Source organism: Notothenia coriiceps, unplaced genomic scaffold (genome assembly GCF_000735185.1).
Source record: "Notothenia coriiceps isolate Sejong01 unplaced genomic scaffold, NC01 NC01_scaffold00019351, whole genome shotgun sequence".
Taxonomy (NCBI): Eukaryota; Metazoa; Chordata; class Actinopteri; order Perciformes; family Nototheniidae; genus Notothenia; species Notothenia coriiceps.
This window is the reverse complement of record NW_011352052.1, coordinates 97,750-108,732: the sequence shown is the minus strand read 5'-3', so window position 1 is coordinate 108,732 and position 10,983 is coordinate 97,750. Positions and strand designations below refer to the sequence as shown.

General features: G+C 42.8%; 1 protein-coding gene across 1 annotated transcript in view; it reads right to left on the bottom strand.

The window, feature by feature from the left end:
- Positions 1-260, bottom strand: part of efna2a (ephrin-A2a) — a 47,794-nt gene extending 47,534 nt beyond the window's left edge. The window contains exon 1 of the mRNA XM_010778640.1: positions 216-260. Coding sequence (XP_010776942.1) covers positions 216-260 — 45 coding nt within the window. The remainder of the gene's footprint in view (positions 1-215) is intronic.
- Between the last annotated feature and the right edge of the window lie 10,723 nt (positions 261-10,983).

Sequence of the window (10,983 nt, the reverse complement as noted above, 5' to 3'; positions counted from 1 at the left end):
AACACACACACACACACACACACACACACACACACACCATTTTATAAGAGGATGGAAGCAGAAAAAAGAGGCGACTATTCTTCACTCTCCGTTTTATCACTCCCTTGTTCATTTTTCCTTAAACGTCAACAAGGACAGGTGAAAGGAGACAGATGTTGGTTCCATTTTTTTTCATCTTTAAAAAAAGGTAAAATCGTGTTTCACTGCTGGCTCACCCTCACTCCAGACTGCTTGGTAGGTGTGTTGTCATGATGATTCATGCCAGACTAGACTGGACGGGCAAGACAGATGCTGTTTCGGAAACCAAGCATACATAACCTCTTTAGTCACGTTTCTTTTGAAGCATTTATTTAGTCTGTCCAGACTCCAGATCAAGCAAACAGCTGAGCATGCATTAAAGTGAGAGGTCAGGTGGTGGCTCTGACCTGCTGACCTCTGGGAATGGATCTAGGCTGGAGGGAGCCTCACCTGATAATCCTACACTCGGTTATTCCCTCCCTCTTGGCCGAGTCCTGGCTCGAAGCAAACAAGAGACACGCCGTCTGCCCTTGAACAAAGCTTACATAGACTGAAATCGCTGTTACACAATTACAGACTGGATCTTCCTGTGGCACGGACAATCCTAAAGTCAGGTTCTGTAATAACGGAGAAAGATTGCATGAGGGCAGGAGGAGAGCTTTTCAGATCATCTGATTACTCATCTGTTTGGATGAACAGGCTCTGTTCTGTGTCAGAAAGTCAGCTTTAGGCTAACGTTAGGGGGTCAAAAGCCACCTATTGCACAAGCTGAATGTGGAAAAATATTACCATGTCACATCTGATGTATGGGCACGCACTCACACGTTCACACTAATCTCTCTCTTAGCCCTGGAAGGCCTTAGTCAATTGCAATGATTAAATGAGGACCTGATGATGAGGAGATGAGTGGGAATGAGTCATCTATGGGAGTCATTTCCATCACATCTCTTCAGTGGGATAGGATAGGGAACAATCCAATAAGGATGGTTTAAACATGCTAACTGGGTGAGAAGCTCCAGTCACAGCACCGCGCTAGCAACATAAAAGATCAGGTTATATGTTCTGCGCATTCAGGGTGACATGTAACAAATCCCATGACAGCAATCGTACAGAGAGTTGTGATGGCCGCAGAAATTGTGCAGAAAAACTGCACCCCTCGATAAATTCTGACGCGAAGTGGACGTCAACAGTGTTGCATTCCCTGGATGAAATCATTCCTGTTTTCATTTGAGTTACCACTAATTACACCGCAAGTATCAAACCACTATGACCTCACATCCTTGCTCTAACCCCCCACCCTCGACAAAACATGTGCACAGAGACACACACACACACACAGACACAGACAAGACTACACGCCCACACATGCCCACTACAAAACACTAAGTGGATTTCTTGCACGATGCAGTTCTCCACAAGTATTTACAAGCACACATGTATTTTATTGTATTTCGCACATGACTGCAGCTCCTACGTCAGATAAGAAATGGGAAGACGTGTCTCCGTCCTCACTAGCCACACTGACCCAGAGTGATATATAATCTGCTAATGGAGCTGAAATGGGGCCATCAATGCCATTATGTGGTGGTGTGGCCGTAAGGATATTAGGTTCACTTAAAATGAACACTTCTGTCTTCGTCATACGTCCGCAGGGAATAAGAAGAGGAATGGATTTCTCTTGGATGACCTTTCACATTCTCCTTGACAATTTTCCCCACGTTTTTCACATGTAGCGTCAGGGAGAAACGATTAGAAGTTCTTTATAGACTTGTCTCCAGTTTGTTATGAGTTTTAGCCAGTCTTGTTTTTTTCTAACATATTGTGTTCATTCAAATCCTGAACACTGATTGTGCTAATCAGAGAATGTAGCTTATACAGAAATCACACAACTAGCTAAAAAAACAAAACAAGATGAAGATGAGACATAAGAGCTCTCTCTCTCACTGTTCTTTGACACATGATGCTTTAAGATAAAGGCTAATGTCCACATGCTAACAGGATACATTGCTAAGCAGGTATAATGTAAACATATCATCCGGATTTAGTGTGTTAGCATGCTAAGCATTGCCATTTAAAATCAAGTACAGCTGAGGCTGAATGGAATGTGTCTAACTACTACTAGTTTTTGGTTTTAAACCTATAATTATACGGATTTAAAGATGGCAACATTGACCTAATAATGGCAGAAGCAAAATGAACATAGGACAAAGGATTGGAAATAGCTTTGAGGGAACACGAACGACTGAAGCAATTTATAGCAATCCAGCAAAGAACCTTAAGACATAAATACAAAAGAAAGTGGGTCGGATTCATCACCCGAGATCACAACGAAATAACTAATTAATGGAGTAAATAATATATCTGACCAACAACATTATCCCTTCACACAACCAGACATGTCTTTCTTCTCAGACATGATCTGACGATAAAGTATCATTATCAGATGTTAAAGGTGGGGTAGGTAAGTTTGAGAAACCGGCTCGAGATACACTTTTTGTTATATTCCATGGAATGCTCTTAACATCCCGATAGCAATGAATATCTGAAGTGCTTTGACAAAAAATCCATGAAAAAATGTCATCTGTGGAAGCCGTGGTACTGTAAAAAGCACGACCAATCATCTGAGCCGGCCCGGCTAACATAACTGGATGGCCTACCTGCCTGTCAGCCTTCCATCTGTGCACAAACTTATCTCGTGCCCTCATTGGTCATGTGAGCGTTCGTGTGTGTTGGAGGAGGGGCTCTGTAAGGAAGTGGCAGATTTTCTCCGGTTGTGTATTTTCAAATTCTAGCGCACTCGAGCTGGTTTCTCCAAAATTACCTACCCCACCGTTAAGCTATTTTGCAGTTTAAGCAGAAACATTAACCTGCTGTAAGCACTCCTGGAAAACCGTGGATCACAAATGTCATCATAATCTCCGTGCACAGAAAAACAAAAACTAGTTTGAATGCATAATATATTGATTAATCCAATATCTGATGAGATATTTCCGTCTGTAGCCGGACCGACTCGTTGCCATCTCTAGAGCCATAGCTGAGAAAAGTCTCCCGCCAAATGTTTGGATTACAGTTTCTTATTTGTTTAATCGGAGCTCTGTCTGTCTCTTTTAGCTGGGAAGATGCTGTGCTGCTGCCTCCCTTCGTATAGCCCGGCCCATTAGTCAGGCCACTAATTACACCGCTTACCCACACAGTCGATCATCAGAGTAAACACCCACCATGCTCCCTCTCTTTCCCTCTCTCATCTCACCAAGGACGCAGTGACAGTGGGTCTAACCCAGAATAGTATTCCTGAATGTGTGTATCGGATCCCTGTGTTTCCTCCCATACACACGCCTTAAAAACACACATTCCTGTCTCTCGGGGCCACGAAACATGTCAATACACTGTCCTTCCTCCAAAGCATCTGATGCGAAAGCCTCTTATACTCAAAATTATTCAAACACGACTGTCATCTTTCAGCTGATTTGCATTGTTAACGCAGGGAAGTGAAGACACAGGTTTATTGCCGCCCCCCCACACCCAGCTTTCATCAAGTGGCTATCTGCGTGGCTGCTTGGAGAAACGCACTAGTAATCTCTCAATGATTCCTGCACTTAGTGGGGCTGCCAGGCACCTGTTTCATTAGCGCCACACATCTTTCTCTCTCGGTTTTCTCCCCCCTCCGCATCCTCATTCCTCTCTCCTTCCTCCCGCAAGCCTCGTTATTCAAATTTCCCTGCTGTCAGCCCACATTAGCGGCGCGCCACAGTTTGCCTGTCAGCTGGCTTAATTGCTGGAGGTGCCTTCTTTTATTAGGTAACCCCCTCAGCTCGTTTGTTGCTTCCACAGAGACGCACCTCCACAACAGCTTGTGTAAACCCGAGATCCCTTCAGCCTCTTTTCCTTCCTTTTCTTCCTTTTCTCCCCCTCTCTGGCTCCCTCTCTTTCCATCTAATCGGTGGCTGAGCTCAGCAGGCAAGCTCCTGATCGATAGCCACACTCTCACCACTGGACAACAGTGATGGTGATAAAGAGCTAAAAGCATGATAGGAGGGGAGGCTTGCTTTGTGCTAGCTCTGAGGACAAGGAAAGGGCCTCAACTCCAATGTACTCTCTGCACTCTCCTACCTTACCTATATTTACTGACCGGACATTCATAGAAAGACTACCTCCTTTAAGGGATTGTGATGATAATAGAAACTAGGGCTGCACGATATTGGGAAAAACTGACATTGCGATATATATATATTGCGATATGAAAAAATACAGGAATTGAAGAAAAGACAGTTTTTTTTGTCCGCAAAGTATCCTTTCTTGAACTTTAGTGCTATACAATTGGTATTTTTTTAACAATATTTAACCGGATGAAGGATTTTAGTCACGGACGTCTGGATCTTAAGTTATCAGGGCAACAAGCTGAGCTAGCTCGGTTATCCTGCTGTGATCTGATCAAGAATGATTGTGATTGGTGGTTTGCTGTGCATGCAGAGCCTGCATGTCACTCACTCAAGTACCCCTGACATGAGAGCCGCGCGAGTTTTCCTTTTGTAGCAAGCAGCAAAATAATTGTAACATGACGTGTTTGAGTTCATTTGCCTACTTAATATCGCACGTCCTAAAAAAATAAATAAAAAATTGCACGTCCTGCGATGTCAATATCGCGCATACCGCGATTATCGTCACGACGCGATATATCGTGCAGCCCTAATAGAAACATATGGAGATTCAGACCAGTAGAAACATAAAATGTGGAACAAACTTCCTGAACATCTGAGGTCTGCACCAACCCTGGGTTATTTTTAAATCCAGGTTAAAAACCGTTCTCTTTACTGCTGCTTTTTCAGGTCATTTAACAATATTTTATTATTATTATTATACTTCAGCACGTCTTGAAGCTTCATCTGTAAGAAAAATGAACTACTTAAACTAGGTTTGTTGTCACCGAAATATGTTTTTTTTAAAGACTCCATATGATTAATGACAGATTTGAGGCACTGGCAGAAGCCACGACTTTCTTTTGGGTGCACTTCTGTTTTTGATATGGCATAATCAATGAGGAGTACAATGACATGATTAGTCAATAAACAGAGGAATAATCAGCAAATATTTAAATAATTGTTAAGAATTGGTAGTTTTGCAAAAATGTCAGATAATGCTGTTTTCAATCTATCAAATACGGGAATTTCCTTCTTTTCTCTGTATGTTATCATATTAAACTGAATCTCTTTGGGTTTTGGACTCACAAAACAAAACATTTATAGACATTAGCTTGAGAACTTCGGCAGACATTTTTCACAATTTAATGAAATGTTATAAACAAAAAACGATTAATAGAGAAATGTATATATTAAAGTAAGATGCATGCTTAATATAGCATGAAATATGGCAACACCACAACATTCAAAATGATGTATGGATTGATGCTAGGTGTGGTTTTGGAAACATTTGACAGCCTAGGTGACAAACACACTTATATAAATCTAGAAAATGTCAAATGTGTCAACGGGTACTTTTTGATAAAAACAAGCAACAACTCTGACATATAAAAACTGTTTTCCAAGAAACTCAGAAAGTCTGTCAAACAAATCCAGTTGGTTTAATCTAACTTATTTGGAAGGAAATATAGCGAAGTACAGTGTGTACAGCACATACAGTAACTCAACCCACTAATGAATGTTTACAATGGAAATATTTGGTAGCATCGAAATTAGTGGTCAAGATAATATGACAAACATTAGAAACTTGTCCGATCACTGTCCTAATAGATTATGAAACTTTATAAATTATGTATGATCGACGGGCTAATCTACCAAAAATGTAACCACGGTTCACCCACAATAGCCTCTTAACAAACCCCTCCCCCAGCCTAGGGCATTGTTCGGAATAAAAGGGTTGGTAGAGGGCTTCTTGTAATAATATGACCAATCATAAATGTGACATTTGAGAGGTCTGGATGCTGTTAATAACTCACTTATAAATATATTATGTGCCAGAGATGAAGTCTACTTTGGCAGCAGTTAGATCATTAGAACTACTTTCCCAGTCATAAGCAAACAAAAAAAGGGCCACATTTTGGTGAGTTATAACAAATGTGCTGCTAATGCCACCATTTTGTCCCATTTAATGCAAGTCATACATTCGTTGCTTTATTTAAAATGAGTCAAATGCGTTTTTGCTAACATACTGAGTATCATAACAGGCCCTGAAATGTCCTAGTCTTATCTGATGTTTTGCATTCTTGTCCACTTCTGTTTTTACAGCACAGCCCGTATGTGTCACTGTGGCAGATCTGAAAGGACCGTAACTATTTAAGACAGCCAGCCATGCCTGTCATATCCGATACACATTTCAGAGAGTATACTTTATTTGGCAAAATACCAAAAGTGATCTTGGCACCTAGAAGCAATGTCAAAATGTTTCTATCATGGTTTCTATGCATGTTTCTGCCGTGTTTATGAACTGGTGGACACCACAGCGCCATCACATATTTAACATCATTTGAATTTAGTCTCTGATGAGATGAAGTTAAAAGAGGCCCTATTGTGCTTTTTGGGTTATCCCTTTCCTGTAGAGAGTTATACACTGTAGGTTTGTGTGCATTTAAAATGGTCTGCAACGGCTAAAATCCAAAAGTTCAGAGTTTCTCTCTCCCACACTTCCCCCCCCCACCCGCCGGAAACGCAGCCATTGGACTCCTTTGTTTACTTCTGTAACATAGTGTCGTCACGGTGTAACACGCTTGCTTCTACTGGCTAGCGCTCCAACACATTGACCGTGATAGGCTAAGGGGCGGGACATCTCTGGGTGGTTAACCAATTACAAAGGAGCCTGCCAGCTAACCAATCAGAGCAGACTGGGCTCTGGTGTCAGACAGAGGGTGAAAAGAGGTGCTGCAGCACAGTATGAGAATAACAAATTGCTTTTTGACTATTAAAGCATGTAAACAAGTCACAGTAGAGACACAAAATACAAACATGAACCTGAAAATGAGCATCATAGGGCCCCTTTAAGATAGGGCATGTTCTGCATTTACTTAGGACACTAGCAAGCTATAACCTGGATGTTAACTTATGGCAGAACATCCACAGTGTGTCTTGTTCAGTATCTGAAAATGCATTTTAAGTGTGCAATTAATGGAGCACAATTTTCAATAACCATTGGATTAAAATGCATTTTTAAATATGGGTCACCACACGTATAATAATATATGGGTCACTCCCTTCACAGCAGACCGGTATGCAGTGATGACAGGTCACTGCCAGTCTAGCATTTCTGAGATTAAACAGTTTGCCTGGCTGAGTGGCCCTTCGCTCAGAGGTGCAAACAAGAGCTGCCGATGGTTGGAGACTTTCTGAGGAGGACAGGCTCTCACGTGGAGCTGCTGAGACCTGCAGAGGATTGGAATGAAGCAGCACCGCCGGCCTAAACATTGAACCCAGACCCGCCGCAGTCTGCTCCTCTCGCCCTGGGACGCCTGCCCATACATTAAGATGTGGTTTGGAGCTCTCACAGGAACACAGTGAGGAGAGGCTGGATGAGAGGGATTGGGTTTACAGTGCTAACCACAAACCCACAGTCTACCTCCTGCCCTGCCTTCCTGCCGTCAGCCATATACATACACAGCTGCTGGAGTGTGTGTTTTATCGTATGTGCTGGAACTCACAAGATCCCTTTATTGTTCAAAAGGAAGTTATAATTAAAAAGTTACAATGCTTGATGCAATTTAAGCCACATGCAAACACGTAAAAAAAAAAGCTGAACAACAATGTTGTTGTGGGTTTTCCCCTGCACTAATTAATATGCGAGATGCCTTAATTAAAGTGGCATAAACACACATTCACAAGAAGTTACACATCACAGTGTGCTTAATCTGGTTTCAATGCATGGTACATGAATGTCAAAACACTGTCAGGGGTGGGGTGCAGGGTGGCATGGCTGAGGGATGTAGATGAGGGTTAGGCAAATGAGCAGGTCTTAATTGATACTTCACACAGCTGGAGGACCAGTGTTTATGTATTTCAGCCTGCTCAAAAGCTCTCCACCTAACTCGACTAAAACAAATTGAAGCCACGCAGCAAGAATTTCGCTATAACCTCATCTCAAAATACAGATAACATGCCAATTTCTTTATCATTTTTACAGCCACGTTAATAGCCATTATAGAGGACTTTTGGATATCTTTCTAAGGGGAAGCTTCTAGTTGTCAGTGCATTAAATCAGTAAATCAGAGGGCATGACTCACCCTTGATATGAGTGAAAAGCAAAAAAGGAAAACAATGAGTGGCACTTGAAAAGGGCAGACCATTGAGTGAAGGTGTCAACAAGCCAAGCTGACTCACTCTCCCCCCCAAACACACACACATATCTCGTGAGGAAGGGACAAACAAACACACACTTCATCATCTGGGTCAACTCCACCACACTATGGGGAATATAAGGAGGCTCCATGTTTCTCTACTGGAGGTGGTGGTGTTAGCCACCAAGGACATGAGATTCACACAAAAGACACTCGGCAAAAGTTGGACGTTGGACTACTGACAGCAATCTGCTTGACCTTCATAAGGCACAGATTACACGGGGCGTTAAAATATAGACAAAGGAGATAATATGTTGTATAACAGCCTATAGAGCATCATAATTCCCCCACAAAGGAGTCCCCGGAAATGCACAGTAAGGATGACAAAGACAAACATTTTCGGTTTGCACTTTCTAACTGAAGCTTTTAAAATCATATACGCACGTTATATTTGATAATGGGTTCATACAATAAGACAATAACCTCCTAAAACGTGTGTTACATAGTAGCGTAGCTTTACTCACCGGTGGTCGGTTCTGGGGAAACATTGTAGCCGCCGACTTGTGTCTCCGTGTGCGGTTTTTTTGTCCTTCTTCTTTCTCGCTTTTCAGGCGGAAAGCTTCGTCGAGAAATACGAGCAGCCGATGTACTATTGTTGGTCTCAGAGAGGCATTTGGCCCGGTTTCAAAGGTAATGGCAAAGCTAGTCTCGGCTTGCTCATTCCTCGCTTTCAAGACTCCTTTGTTCTGGGTTATATCTCCAACCGCGCACCGTGTAGTGAGGACGGGCAGAGGAGAGCAGGAACACCCGGTCCAAAAACAAGCTCTTTTCTTTCTTCCAAAGTCCTCAACTTCGCGCTTTTACAGCAGAATTACAATATCGCAATTTCCCTCTCCGGTGTATCTTCGCCTTCCGTACAGGCCAGAAGGGGAGGGGGGAAATGTGGTTTGCTTGTGGCTTCGGAGACGGACACACCACCGGCACATTCAATGCAGCCGCAGCCTCTTTTGTCTCGCTGGTTGGCCTGCACTCTTTTCACACAACACTCCCAGTCCCTCACTCCTCTCACTCCCCCCTCTCTGATCCTCAATGGGACATAACATATGAGTAGCTTTCTTTAAGCAGGAGGAGGGGGCTAAAGACACTGCCCCCCAACACAGTTATCAACATTAAAAACATTATAAAGGTTTTTTTTTATTTGAAGTTAGGAAGACAGCATTTGCACATGTCTTCAAATAGCCTGGTGATATTTGCAAAGAACCCTTATCCGTCCTCATTTGATCTTGAATTGTAACACGGTTGATTCTCATCCAGCTATGAAATTAAACATCTATACCTACACATTTATCAAATTTAAATATCTAAAAAGTACAACATTTTCTTTCTCAAGAAGAAATACAGAGGAATTGTTCAGTGATTGAATGAAATCTCCACGTGGGGCTCGGCCTCGGCACGGTAAACACTGGTAACATAAGCCAATGAGCGTTGAGAACACCCACGTGGGGCGCGCTGACCGTTCGCTGATTGGACGGTGTAGGCAGCTCAAAGCTCCGCACGTCAATCAAGCAGGCTACAACTGCTGTGTGAGGTTAACCCTTTCCAGGGAACAGGGAGTGATTGAGAGTTTGAGGAGCTGTGTGGTGGCTGTATCAAGATTCAGTGGTTTTCTTTTTTCTCCTTCCCACAAAAACCATCAATGCATTGAGAAATCTTACATTTCCTCCCCAATTCATCCTTGTTGATATAGAAATAAATAGAGTATTTGCACTAACTTCCTGCAATCGTCCTGCTCATTTTGAGATGTCAAAAATTAATCATGACCACAGGGAGAGCTGACCAAACAAGAAAAGACAGAATACATCCAAATCTGAGACAGCAGAACCCACCGAAATACAACAGTGATAATGCTGCAACGCATGCATGGGCATATATTGAATATGCAGCATTGTTGTTACCTGGAAAAGGAGAAGAATTCTGGAGAAGAAGGGAGAAATGATGGAAAAAATTGGTATTCTGGTGGCACGACCCCTTTGGCGGGGCTCATAATTAGAGAGAGAGATATTGAAAAAGCAATTTCTGACAGTGGAAATCACAACCTGCCAGAGGTGGAGTTGGAAAATATAGATGGGTGTGTTTGTGTGAGAGTATAAATGTGTGTGTGTGTGTGTGTGTGTGTGTGTGAGAAAGAGACAGAGAGGAAACACAGAGGGGGGAGGGAGGTAGGGAGGGGAAAAGGGAGGGAGGGAGGAAGAGAATAAAGGATGAAGGACAGCAGGGGGGTGCTGAGAAAGACGAGCCAGTAGGAGGGTTAGAGATTGAACGAGAGGGAGAGTGCACACGGGGATGAAAAAAAAGAAGTGTGTATATGTGTGTGTGCGTGCCTTGTTTATGTGCGTGTGTGTGTGTGTGTGTGTGTGTGTGTGTGTGTGTGTGTGTGTGTGTGTGTGTGTGTGTGTGTGTGTGTGTGTGTGTGTGTGTGTGTGTTGAGCAGACGAGTAAGGGAATGAAAAAGAGAGAAGGGTGAGGGGAGCAAGTGGGGAGAGTGGAGAGGGAAGGAGAGAAAGAAGGGAGTAGAGAGAGAAAGAAATATTTTATTGCCATCTTTTCCCATGAATTTTAATGCACAGCGCTGGTCTCCCTCCCGGATTCTGGGATCACATTTATTAGAAGAAAAAAAAAGTCACGAG